The following is a 13,549-nucleotide window of genomic DNA, read 5'->3' on the forward strand; positions in this document are numbered from 1 at the left end:
GGATTTCTGTAATGCTGCGGTGCCGGGGATTTCGGAGAGGGGCAAATCCAGGCTTACCCCCGCGCCTCGGGGCAGCTGTGGTGAAGGGCAAGCTCTGATTTCTTTGGCAGGAGATTTCCTGGAGGTGAAGCCCTGATGGGAGCTGTGAGGAAACTGCTTTTCCCACTGCCTCAGTGCCGGGATGGGAGCGGTGCCATCCCGCAGCCTGGCAGCGCTGTCACCGCGGGCTGCACCTCGGGTGGCCTCCCCACCCTCCACATCCTTCCTGCTCTTGTTTTCTCTTGCCTGGCACTTTCTTGGGATAGCAGCCCTCTGGCTGTGCCTGGGGCACAGCTCTGGCAGGGTGCTGGCACAGCTTCTCTGCATCCCACAGCATGTGGGAAGGACCAGGCTTGGGGTGAGCTGGGCACTTTGGTGGAAGGCACAAAGAAGGTGCAAACCTCTTCTTGCTGCTGCTGTGGTGACATGGGATGGTGAAGGACCTCATTAATCTTTTGTGATTACTTTTGCACCACCCTGGCACCGGTGACCCCCCACTGTCCCCTCTGCTGTGTCCAAAAGGGCTGCAGGGCTTAGGGCAAGTGTCTGTGGGGCCAGCAGGACCCTGATGAGGCTCAGTGCCTACTATGGGCATCATCCTTCCCCTCCAGGGCTGGAAGGAGCTGTGCTGCGAGTTTGGGTTTTCTGTGGCATGGCTGATCCTCCTCCTCGCAGGGACTGTCATCAGAAAAATCCCAGAAATATCCAAATTACCCTATCAGCTGCAGCTTGGCCGTGGCTGGACGTATTCCACTGCTAATTGGAATCACTCACTGCCATCCCCACTCGCTGTCTTTGTGCTGCCTGTTGGCAGAGAAAGCAGAGGGATGCATCCAAAGGGCGCTGGGCATGTGCTGGTGCAGCCCCCCAGGATGGCAGGAGGATGCTGGGGGAGCAGCACTGCGAAAACAGCACAAACCTTGGGGTCTGCTGCCCTTAAAATAAATACCAATTTTTTTATGCTTCTGTTATTCAAACCCAGCTGGAGCAATTTAAATAATTGGAGTAATTTGAATAATGCAAGAGATTTAAATAAGATACAACAGCCCAGAACTTGTGTTGGGGACAGGCAGGTGAGGAGCCTGGTGGTGACACGGGGCTGTGACACTGAGGTGAGGCACAGTTTGTGCTGTCACCATCAGGAGCCTGCAGCACTCCGTTCTCCTGCTGGTGATATTGAAGGTAACTGCTGATTTTTAGGGTGATCACAGGCTCTGCCAAAAGCTGTTTGGAGGGAGATCAGCCACGTTTGAGCCCATCCTTTTCTCCTGGGTAGAGATAACCATGGGCACTCTGCAGTCCCTGGGAGCATCTGAAACTTTGTCCTGCTGAGACCTGGATGTGGGAGACGTTGGGAAGAAGGAGCGTTCACTGAGTGGCCCTGGGCTGCCAGGTCTGTGTTGGAGGAACGATGTGAGGTTTTCCTCTTTAGGCCATTGATGTTGGAGCTGAAACACCTCCTCGGGAAGGGGGCGGGTGGTAATGAGAGCTGTGGCTGTATAAAAATGGCAGCAGGTTGTTCACTGGTCCTGCCCAAGGATTTATTCCTGGCTGGTGGAAAACCTCTGCCTGGGGGAAGGGGGGGATCTCTGGATGCTGGAGCCGCCACCTTTCTGCCCAGTCCCAGCTCTGGCCCTGCAGGGAAGGGGAACATCTGCTTGTGTTTGGTGGGCCTGGCGTCTCACCAGCCCCGTCTCCCCTCCCCCTCTGTTATTTATAGCATTTCACCAACATCTGGAGTTTGAGCCCGTTCGGCACTGGCTGACTCCGAGCTGGGGGATGGAGCTGGGGGAGACGTGTGCGGCCGGCAGGGAGGGAGGGAATGAGCCCTGAGCCCTCCCCAGCAATGTGCAGGGGGCCTGCAGCATTCTGGTGTGGAGCTGAGGACCATCCAGGCCTTGGGGAGCCCCGGGAGCATCCTGGCTCTGCTTTTCCCAGCACTGGGGATGGTGGGAGAGCTGCTGTGTCCTCACCCCACGGTGCAGACCCAGGGGTGCTCTGCCTGCCCCCTCGCAGCGCTGCCCACCTCAGTCCCGCTCTCCGGGTGGGTTGAGGCTCCTTTGGCGTTTGCTCCAAGTGTCACCGAGGTCCCCTGGCCCCGGGGGATGCAGGGCTACAATAGCCCCCTTTCTGGTGCTGCTTTAATGGGAAAACTTGAGTCACTCCTGGGGGAAGAGGAATGGAGCCCAGACCCGCTGGAGCAGGAGGAGGATCCCTGGCACAGTGGTGGATGGAGACAGAGATCCCACTCCAGCCATGGCATGATCCCAAAGCCTCCTGGTTCTCATGGCAGGCAGGGCTGTGGGCACTGTTGGCAGCCATGGTGAGGGCTCCTGCTTCTCCCAGTTTTCCTCATCTTTGCAGTGTGGAAGACAGCAAGGTTTCATCCCTCCCCTTCCCAGACTGGTGACAAATACCTGCATAAAGTTAAGTGCATCCCTAAATCCGTGCACAGGCAGCAGCCTTTGAGCTTCCAACAAAACTGTGGTAATAATAGTGGCAATTAAAGCTTGCCTGAGGCTCCGCTCAGCTCCCAGTATAACCAGTACTGCCAAGGGAGGGTGCCCCTGTCAGGGGGTGTAAATGGGTCCCTTGTTCTGGTGGTGCTGTGGCCCCTGGGCCCCTTTCCTGCATTGGTTTCTCCCCCTCCTTAGCTCTTTCCAGGCTCCCAGTGTTTCCCTTCACTCCTCTGCCTGCTGGGATTTGGATTTGGGTCGGGATCCTGCATTTCTGCTCCACAACCCCTGAAGGTGGCTGTGCATCCCCTCCCCTGCATCCCTTGGTGCTGCTGCCTGCACTGGAGAATCCAAAGTGCCGGGGATGGGGAAGTCCCAGCTGTTCCCTGTTCCCCCAGGACATCTCTGTGTCTCACGGTGTCCCTCAGCCCTGGTGGGCTCTGCTGCTGAGGTTTGTTTTGGAGGAAGCAAAGGAGCCATTTTTTGACCGAAACCACACGGAGAAGGAGAGGAACCATGGGAGCTGACTTGAAAGAAAGTATGTTAACAATGTAAATTAGGCAGGAATGCTCCTGCCTGGGTTTTCTCCAGCTCTGCTGAGCAGGGATGGAAAGGTTTGACCTGTCGCCTGGTGATCCAGAGCCTGGAGTGTTTCCAGGTGCTGCCATTCCCAGCAGGGGCAACTGGAGCCTGTTTGGCTGCCTCTGGAAATGGCAAAGGCCCCGGGATGGGCATGGAGGGGTGGGCTGGTGTTGGGAGCAGGGTGAGGTGGTCCCTGGCAGGACTGAGCTGATTAGGGCCAAACCCTGATCGCAGTGATTATGACCAGCACACCCAGGAGATGAGCTTGGTGGAGTTCCAGCAAATCCCATTCTGGGACACAAGGGGGGCTGGAGCTCCTGGTCCTATTGTGGGGCACCCTGCCCTTCCTGCCTGTGCCGAGAGCGTCCTGTCAGCCTGGGAGGAGGTTTGGGGTGACCCCACTGCTGAGGGGCTCGGTGACATCGTGGCCAAGGCACCGCAGGAGCTGCGTTGAGCAGGGACCCACCGGCGTCCCAGGGCAGATGGTACCAACCTGGCCTCGGCCACTAGAGTAGCTCTGTGTGTGTGTGTGTGTTCTCCTCTTCCTCCTCTTCTCCTGGAGGACCCAGCAGAGCTGGTGTCCACACTGGCACCGGTGTTTTATTCCTGGAATAAAGCCCTAAACTGTGGCTTTCAAGGCATCTTAGCCTGTTGTGGGCATGAGTTTGTGGGGCAGAGGGACTGGAGACAGTCCTGGGACCTGGCCACCAGTGTGGCATCCTGGGTATGGAGAGACTGTGGATGCTCCTGCAGCTTTTTGGGCTGGTCTGTGAAAAGCCTTTTTTATCCCAGTTCCTGCTCTGGGTCCGGCTGGGGGATGGTGTGAAGGTGCAGGTTGGTTTTGTGAGTCAGTGTCCTTTGGGAAAGCGGTGACACTGGGCTGTGGGAGCAGGGGACATCCCTGTCCTGGAATGTGGCTCAGGACAGGGTCACCAGCGAGGGCAAGAGGGTCTCTGGCACCTGTGGCCTCGTGGTGTTGGGCTGAGGAGGTGCTTTTGTAGGGGCAGGTGGGTTTGGTTGGATAACAGAGCTTGGGGGCTGCTCTGCTGCCCCTCAAAACACAGGAGGGGAGTTTGGTTCCTTTTGGTGCTTCTGGGAGTGGATTCTGCCTTCATGGAGGCTGCCACATGTTAATTAACAGCATGGAAACCCCTCGTTAATCAGAGCTGGTGACATTTGTGCTACCAGCCCCAGGTGTACGAAATGGGAACAGTCCTGGTCACTGCAGGGACCTGCATGGGGAGGCACAAAGCCAGTCCTGGGGCATGCCATGGGCCAAGGGGAACCCCAGGGAGCTGGGGCTTATCTTTGGAAAACCCCAATGAGCCACAGGCTGTCCCCAGGTGACCCCCATGAGCCAAGGGATGTCCCTGAGGGACCCCAGTTCCCATCAGCAGTGCTGGAAACTCTAAGGGAAATAAAAAATCCGATGCTGCAAGAGTTGCCATGAGATTGTGAGAGCTGGCAACACCCAGTCCGTTTTTTAAATTTTACTGAAAGCATTTCATTGTTATTTAATGTCTTGTTTGTGCATTTTTAAATGGACCAGCTTGAACTGCGCTTCCGAAACCTTTTTCCTTGTAAAATGCCGCTGGTTTGCCCCGAGCAGCAGCTGCAGGGATGGGGTGTGAGTTCAGCTCATCATCCAGGCAGCATTTATCTGCCCAGACATTCCTGGGGATGGCACAGACAGGGATGGAGTGTACCCTGCTATTGCTGCTTAATCCAGCTCATAAAATCAGTGGCCACTGGAAGTGTCTGGATTCCTGGGGGAGAAAAAAAAAGCTTCATAAAAAGCTTCATTTTGCAGATTTTTTTTTTTTAGTGTGTGTGGGCAATTTTTGACTTTTTAAGACAAAAAAAATCGAGTTCAATTTTGTTGCTTTACAGCATCCATGTGAATGTAACTTAAACCAAATTGGCTTCCAAGTGCTTGGCGTGTGAGAGGCGGTGGAGCCTCCTCCGGAGCGGCACCGGAGCGGTTCTGCAGGCGGGTTCCTGGGAAGCCCAGATAACGTGCTGCTGTTCCAGGGAACGCTTTGTGGCAGGGCTTGGGTTTCACAAAGGCCAAATTCCCCTGGGAGCTTAGGAAATATCTTCCCAGAACACAACCAGGGAAACGCTGGCACGGGTCAAAAAGAAAATAAAGAGCGGAGCTGGCAGGAGAGGCAGAGGCTCCGTGTCTTGGGGGGGTGTGAGCCTTTGCTTAATCCCAGAGAGGGGCTTTGCAGAGCTCAGCTCCAAGACCTGTTTTTTCCAGCAGCCAAGGATTGCGTTAGCTGGGAGATTTAAGAGCCCAGCAAAAGCCCTGGATCATCTCTGCGGGAGGATAAGCAGTTTTCCCCGAGGATCTCTGCCCAGAACAGATGCTGACTTGGGATTATTTTTTTATATGTATATATTTAAAAATAAATGTCTTGAATTCATTCCAGTTAAGGGCCTTAAATTCAAGAATCTGTGGTGACAGGAGCACAAGCCCACCTAGGGCATGGCACAGGTCAGCACCCTCGCAGCCAAAGGGATCCTGCAGTGAAGCTTTTCCCTGTGTGGTTTATTTAGTGAGTAATTTGATTTCACTGCTGATGCCAGGGGATCCCCTGGAGGAGGAGAGACTGATCCTGCCAGGTGTCCCCAAGGGATCCCCATGCTGGGACAGCACCTCCAGCACAGACTTTTGGCTGATTCTCAGTGATTTCTGTCAGTGTTTTCACACTGCTGCAGGAGCTCTGACCCTGAAAGAATGGAGCAGGAGGAAAATGATTCTAAAATGTGCTTTAGAAACCCAAATATGTGATCCCAGATGGATTTTGGTGATCCCAGATGCACTTTGGTGACCCCAGATGTGCTCCCCTTGTCCTGCTGCACAGAGCCCTGTGTGTCCTTTAAGGTCATGCGAGTCCGACCCTCTTGGGCCCGTTGAATCATTTCCTGTTTTCTTCAGTTTTTGAAGAACTCCGAGGCAGGCTGGAAATGTTTGCAGATAGGGTGAACTGACTGCTCCGGGGCCATGGGAAAGGTGCAGCAGGGTTAAATGTGCAGAGGGGGATGCAGGGCTGCTCTGGGTGTGTGCAGCAGGTAGAGGAGGGGCTGGGGAGCCCCAGCCTGGTTTGGGTTGTTGCACTGAGGATTTTTCCTGCTTCAAGAGCCAATCTGGGATTGAGATGTCAACACCACGAGCTGGTTTTTAATAAAAAACTCAGTTGCTAAGGGAATCTCTGTAAAATTCAAGAGCAGTTTGTAGCAGTTCTGAGTGTGCCCTGATGCCTGTGATAGGCACTGCGGGTGATGACCCTCATGTGTGAGCAGTTTTTGAGGAATTTGGTGGTCAAGGTGCCCCTCCTGAGCCAGAAGAAAGCTGTCTGGACACAATCCTGAGTGATGGACTCTGCTTGAACAGGGAGATTGGTCTTAGATCACCTTCAGTGGTTCCTTCCAACCTGAACCATTCTGTGTGTAAGGACTGGTCATTTTGCATCCCTGTCTTTTCCTGGATGCTGGGATTGAGCTAGTCAGGCTGGTGCTGATCCACTGATCCACCTCTGTCCTCCCTGGGCATTGCAGCCACAGCCAGAATTGCCCAGAGAAGCTGTGGCTGCCCCATCCCTGGAAGTGTCCAAGGCCGGGTTGGATGGGGCTTGGAGCAACCTGGGATAGTGGAAGGTGTCCCTGCCCCTGGCAGGGGCTGGAACTGGATGATCTTTAAGATCCCTTCCACCCCAGACAATTCTGGAGTTCTATGAAAATTCAATCCCCCAGCACAGGGATCCCTGTGGGTGACCACTCGCTGTGTCCCCACTTTGTTCTCCTCTGTAAAATCCCTCCTTGAGGGATGAAGGAGTTGGGAGGTTTGGTGTTTCATGGTGCCTTTTGGCCAAGAGAGGAAGGAGGAGGAAATTGCTGCCTGGATTTTTAATTTGGAGGGAAAGGCTGTAAGAGATTTCCCTGTGAATGTGATCAGAGACAAATCCTCTCTGCAGGCAGGCGGGGAGCAGAGCGGTGCTCCTGCTGAGGGAAGGCTAAAACTCATCCAGGGGGATGTTTTCCTTAGACCGTGGGTGAAAATGAACACCCTGAATCTCCGAGGTGCCTCGTGCCAGGGATGTGGTGCTGTGCCATGAGCTGGAGCTGCCTGGCACGAGAGCTGCTGGTGGGAGCAGCATCCAAGGGAATGTAATGGGTCCTGCAGACCTGGAGAAAACCGGGATTTGTTGCTCCCTGGCTGCCCTGAGGAGCCATAAAGCATTTTCCATGGCATGAGGGGAAGCACTAAACTCCTCACGTGCCCCTGTGCTGTTCATCCTGCCAAGCTCAGCCTTCCCAAGCTGCAGGGAGCTCTTGGATGTTCAGGTTCATCATCCTGGGCCCCCCTTGCTGGGAGGGGATGGCACCAGGGGGTGATGCCGGTGTCACCCAGACCAAGGGTGTGGCACTGCCTTAAATACCTGCCTGAGGTTAATCCCGGGTCTGGGTGAACTTGGGCAAAGCACAACTCAGCCTTGTTTCCTCCCTGCCCGGGCCTGGGGCTCAGCTGCTGCCAGGGGCGGGTGGGTCCCAGCCCTTGGGTGGATTAATCTGGGCCACTCCTGGTGAAGGAAATGCATTTTTTGTTTTGTTTTCATTTTTCTGGAGTGGTTTTGGACAATTGGTTTCGAAAATAGACTCAATGAGAGGAAATCCATTTGTTAACCTGTCCCCATGGCGGGGACGGGAGGATGGGGGGCAGATACAGCGCTTCCTCGGGGCTTTATTTATGGTCACATCTGCCTGAGAGCCACCCCAAAGCCATCAATTAACCCCCGTGTCTTGTCTCCCCCACCCTCTCCTCCATGAATCAGGATTTAAATGGACAGAAGGAGCTGTGCCCACGTCTCTGCCACCTGAAGAAAGGCCCCAATGGCTACGGCTTCAACCTGCACAGCGAGAAATCCCGGCCGGGGCAGTTCATCCGCTCTGTGGATCCCGACTCACCGGCTTCCCGGGCGGGGCTGCGGCCCCAGGACCGGCTGGTGGAGGTAACGGGGGTACAGCAGCAGTATGGGACCCTAGGGAAGCTGGAACAACCCCCATCCCGTGACCTTTCCCATCCCATCCCCTCAGTATTCCTCTAATTCAGCCCCTAAGGCTGATGAGGCTGCTCTGGCAGTGGCTTTGTGCTCCTTTCTCTCCTACCAAGTGGGCATTTGTGAGCTCTGGGTAGAATTATAGAGTAGAAACTTGGAATTGTTTAGGCTGGAAAAGCTCTCCAAGACTGTTGGGTCCAGCCATTCTCCCAGCACTGCCAAAGCCACCACTAACCCATGTCCCCAAGGTGCTGTGCTGGCTCTGGCTGGCACCGAGGAGGGTCGGACAGGTGACTGTGGGCATAAGGCCAGGTCAGTGCCGCCCAGATGAGCTAATGCCCTGCCAAGGAATGCTTGGAAAAATAGGGAAAAAGGCTTTGCAGAGATTTTAAGACCCAAAATTATGAAAGATGGGGGAAAAGTGCTCTTGGAAGCATCTTGCTGGTTACTAGATGCTGAACAACACTTTTTGTCCAAGATGGGGCCAAAAAGTTTGGGTGGAGCTGGGAATTGCCCTCTCTTTGGCTTGTGTGTTGTGTTTTTCCTGGAGAAGGAGGTTCCCCCATCCAGAGCTGCCTGTCTGGGCAGAGGGACAGGCAGGGACTGACCCAGCAGCCAGCACAGCAGCCATCACCCCTTTCCCTGTGGGAGCACATGGATATCCCCTACTCGGGCTGCTCCCCAGGAGGATGAACCCCAAAACCACCCCACAGGGACCAGGCTGTGGCACTCACTCCCAGCTCAGAGCAGGAATGAGATTTGCAGCCCTGTAAGAGTGTGAGTTGGGAAAATCCTGAGACCAGAGCACTCTCCTGCTTTCCAGCCCCATGTTTAATTACTCCCCAGCCAGTGGGAGCTGCTGCCTCTTCCCAGCAGCTGAAAGTTTAATGCTGGGAGCAGCGTGGGGCCTGGGCCGGCGCGGGGCCGGGTGGCAGTGGCTGTGGTGGTGTCACATCCAGGGGTCCTGTTATTTATTTATGGGCTTGGCCCGGGGCCTGGCACACACAAAGCAGCTCGGGGTGAGCTGGCGAGCTTGGAAACCTGATCCCCTCCCTGCTTGCTCTTTGGGGCTTGGATAAATATTTGATGCCCCCCAGCCCTGTGCCAGGGTGTGGGGAGAGCAGCCCTGGGCTGCCTGGCCCGGCTCAACCAGGGGTGAGCCCTGGGCATGGACTGAGGTTGTAGGACAGGGGCTGTGAGCTGGCAGCTGTGGGTGGCAGCACCTGGACTGAGGTGCAGAGCCTGGGAAGGGGTTCCTTTTCATCCCAGCCCTTGCAGCAGTGCCCTGAGGAGCAGGGGGAACCTGGTTCCCTGCAAAGACTTTGGATCCAGGCTCTGCAGGGTCCTCCTGCCTTGTCGCTTTGGATGAGGACGAGCGCTGGTCGTGCCGAGGCTGTCGGGCTGGGCCGTGCAGAGCCCTTCCCGATGGGACAAAGGGTGATTCATTTGCACCAAACAATGTCCTCAGTCACCATTGTCCCCTCACTGCAGGGAACAATTGGGAGTGCAGGATCACATTCCCTGTAGGTCCTGGCTCACACGAAGGGAAGGGAGAGATGAATCCGTGGGCCAGACACAGGGACTCACCCATCAGGGGCACAAAACCCCACGGTTTTCCATCCCAGAGGGTTGAAGGATGGCACGGTGGTGCTGCAGGACACAGTGGTGCACCCAGCCCACTGTCTGTGCCTGCAGGCAGCCTGAGATTCCTGGGGCACATCCAAGGGGAAGGCTGGGTTCGACAGCACCAAAGAGGGCAGGCAGAGGGTTTTGGTGGGAGCCTGAGGTCTGTGATTCCCCATGGATGTGTTTGGGATGCCTGCAGAAGTGTGTGGTGACACAGAGGATGCTCTGACAGAGGCACTGGGAGGATTTAGGAGGCCATGGTTGGCTGGAGAGGGGAAGGGAAAAAGCCTGTAGCCTTCCTATCATCCCAGCAGGAATGAAAAAAGGAAAATTGCATCCGTTAGGGAAAGAGGGGGCTGCTCTGGGGGTCTGGGAGCCAGGACCAGCATCTCTGGGCACAGGTTTGGGTTCTGATGCTGTCGCTCTGCAGGTGAACGGGATAAACGTGGAGGGCCTGCGGCACTCGGAGGTGGTGTCCCACATCAAATCCAGGGAGAGCGAAGCCAGGCTCCTGGTGGTGGACCCCGAAACAGATGAGTACTTCAAGAAGCTGGGGGTGACCCCCACGGAGGAGCACACCAAAGGTGAGACCTTCCTTTCTCAGGGTGACCCTGCGCTGTTCCCATGACTCACTGTGCCATGGGTGGGATCTCAGGAGTGAGGGAGAGTCATGTTTCCCTCCTGTCTCATCCCTCAGTAGTTTCCTGAGCACCACCCATCTATTTATAAATAGTGAGAATACACCCTCATCCAGCCAAAAAACAGTTTGTTGCTTTTACATGGTGAATAATTAACCCTGGAACTCGCTGCCATGAAGGGACTGAGGTGCGGTCAGATTTGGAGGGGAGCCTTCAAAGCCGGGTTGAACAGGGCTTGGAGCGGCCTGTTCTAGTGGAAGGTGTCCCTGCCCATGGTGGGACTGGATGAACTTTAAGTCCCTCCCAACCCGAATCACTCCATGATTCTCTGATTGCTCCTTGCTCCAGTGAAGGAACCTGTGGGCACCTGGAGAGCCCTGGAGCAAGGCCGGTGTGTGCAGAGGAAAGGGCTGCACGCTGGCTGATCACAGCATGGCTGATGCAGGAAATGTTTTCCTGCTGCTGAAACCTGGCAGGGAAAGCTGCTCATCCACTCCCAACCTGCCCCACTGCCGGGTGGGGACGCAGCTCCCGGCTTGGCCTGTCCCGGCTCAATGGGCAGCTCTGTTTCCCAGCACAGCTGTTCCTTATCTGATCCCCAGCGTGCTCCAGAGATGCTCAATGGGCAGATTTGTCCCGAGAAATGGGTCAGACAATGCTGGGGAGTGCACAGGGTGTCAGATGCTCTGAGGAGGAGCCGGGGCTGTCTGCTGGCACTGCCATAAAGGAGCCCTTGTTGCCGGGAGGGAACAGAGCCATAGGGAGGGTGGGTGGGTGCTCCAGGCCCTGCATTCACCCTGCAGGAATTGGGTCTGCCTGGCACCTGCGTTGGTGCCAAAGGGTTCTGGGAGATTCTGCTGTTTGCAGGGTAAGAGAAAATAATAATTGTCCTCTTTAACTGAACTGCTTCGACCTCAAACTGACAATTTCCAAGCCTGGCAGCTCATCCTGAGCAGCCCAACCTTTAAGCCAATGAGTGGGTTTTAAGACCCTTTTAGATAAAGGAAATACAAAAGTATTTCTAGATGTGGCAAATTTGTTTTTGAAGTCCAGTTCCACTTTTCTATTCCTTGTCATCTGAAGCTTTTTTTTTATTTGAATAATTTAAAATTTAGCTACTTATGATACCAGAAACATAAACATCACTTCTGTGCGAGCTGACTCTTCTGATGCCCATTGCTCAGAGCTTGTCCTACTCTAAACACGAGTCTAACATTCACTCCAATAAAATATTTAGGGATCCCAAAGCCCCACGGAGATTTTTGCACCAGCACACTCTCAAAATCATGATTTAGATTTATTTTTCTGCTTTGCCCCAGAAATCCCTGCAGTCTGCAGTGATGCAGCTCCCAAGCAGTCCCTAGGGAAGCATCCATGCTTGACATAATTCAGTTATTAATCCTGTCCCAATTAACGCATCTGTTAGTCCGAGACAGTGAGACATGGTAATGCCTGGGGCAATGACTTGATTGTGGTGATTGGCAGTTTAAATGCATAAAATTTGCCATTGTGTGGGCTATTGTTAGAGTAAATCGTTGGAAGTGAGCACAAAAAAATTCCAGGGTGCCTGGAGACCAGGTTGTGTGCCAGACACTGTTTTGACAACACCATGATACTGATTTTGATGAAGAATTTTGAGTTGACTTTTAAGATTTTTGATTACAGAACTTCTGAAAACAAACTAATGGTCAGAAAAAATGGGAGTGTGCAGCAGTTGATGCCTGTAGAAGGAGGTTACCTTCATGGCAGGTGTTTTCCTCTGATTGCAAGGGTGAAATGAGTGGAGTGAATTCAGGGGATTTGGCAAGGATGTGATTCCAGAAGGGTAGAAGGAGAGGGGAAAGGCTTTTGTGTGGGCTGGGAAACACCACAGGACAAAGTCAAGGGACAGGATGAGCTGCTGGGGTGGGCAGGGGAGGAGGAAGGTGTGAGATGGTAGGTGATGGTGCTGAGGGATGCTTTCCTGGGACCTGAGGCAGCTGTCCCAGCTGAGGGTGCTCACTGTGTGTTTTCTCTGTGTGGTGTCCAGGTGTGGTACCCCAGCCCATGACAAATGGATCTGCACAGACTCAGGTGAGTCCTTGCCTGCTGCAGGTGATAGCCAGGGGCTGCAGCCTTGGGGGATGTGTTGGAGTGATCAGGAAGGGTCAGGGTCTTTCCCTGGCTCCCGCCTGTGCCAGGTGAGCCTGGATGTCCCAAGGCTCGTTCAGCTCAACTTTACTGCTGCTGCCTGGTATTAATTACTCCCCACTACAGCTTTAATTTAGAGGTTGAACAAGGCCAGTTTCAGCCCCATTTAATCCCAGTGACAGAGGGAGGAGGTGGCAACATCCCAGGTCTGGCAGGAAGGGGACCATGCTCTGCCTGGGGTGGGGATGTGGCAGAGCAGCAGCTCTGCTGGGAATCCTAGGGAGCTCCTGTGTGTGTGTGGGGTCCCCTGAGCAGGACCATTCCCTCCAGGCTCCATCCCATCTCTGGAGCAGCCCAGCATTGCTATACCTGGCTATTTATTGTGTTAACTCTATCTGGCACAGACCAGACTGACATTTTCCTTTCCTCCAGCTGAATGGAGGATCCACATCTTCATCTCACAGTGACCTGCAAAGTCCTGGGAAGGAATCAGAGGTAAAAACCCCAAACTCTCCCTGTCCCTTTTACACCCTGGTGTGGGTACAGTCCTGCCTCGCAGTGCTGTGTATTGGTGTGTTTTCAGTTTATCTCCCAGACTTGGGTTCACTTGTATCCACCCAGCAACCAAAATCCAGGCTTTTTTCTCATCCTTTGCACTGTGGGTGTTCACTGGTGTTGGGGAAGATGAAACAGGAAAGCCTTATAAATATGATTGCCTGACAAAAGATTTTGGGAATATGAAAACTATAAGCGACATCGAAATGAAAGCCACCTTTGAGATACCAAGTCTTAGTTACTGAACAACTGGAAAACAATGGTATGGCCGACTGAAGGTAATCCCCTCTTGACTGAACAATACCCTCTGCTTGCAGGCAGGTCCAAGGGTCAGAGCAGACCCTACTAGCTCAGCAGAAGGAGTCCAAAGAGTAGTTTTTAGGAGTTAAGATGTAACACTCTATGGTAATATAAGAACTCTTATAGGCTGTATGTAAATGCTATAGGATTTGTATCTTGTATT

At 54.0% G+C, this 13,549-nt stretch overlaps 1 protein-coding gene across 2 annotated transcripts in view; it reads left to right on the forward strand.

Annotated features, from left to right (window-relative positions):
• The window catches only part of NHERF2 (NHERF family PDZ scaffold protein 2), a 33,979-nt gene that overhangs the window by 15,911 nt on the left and 4,519 nt on the right, over positions 1 to 13,549 (forward strand). For both annotated transcript variants that reach the window (XM_082292039.1, XM_082292040.1), the window contains exons 3-6: positions 7,913 to 8,089; positions 10,194 to 10,347; positions 12,431 to 12,474; positions 12,964 to 13,026. In XM_082292039.1, coding sequence (XP_082148165.1) covers positions 7,913 to 8,089; positions 10,194 to 10,347; positions 12,431 to 12,474; positions 12,964 to 13,026 — 438 coding nt within the window. The remainder of the gene's footprint in view (positions 1 to 7,912; positions 8,090 to 10,193; positions 10,348 to 12,430; positions 12,475 to 12,963; positions 13,027 to 13,549) is intronic.

Source organism: Coloeus monedula, assembly GCF_965178545.1.
Source record: "Coloeus monedula genome assembly, chromosome: 16".
NCBI lineage: Eukaryota > Metazoa > Chordata > Aves > Passeriformes > Corvidae > Coloeus > Coloeus monedula.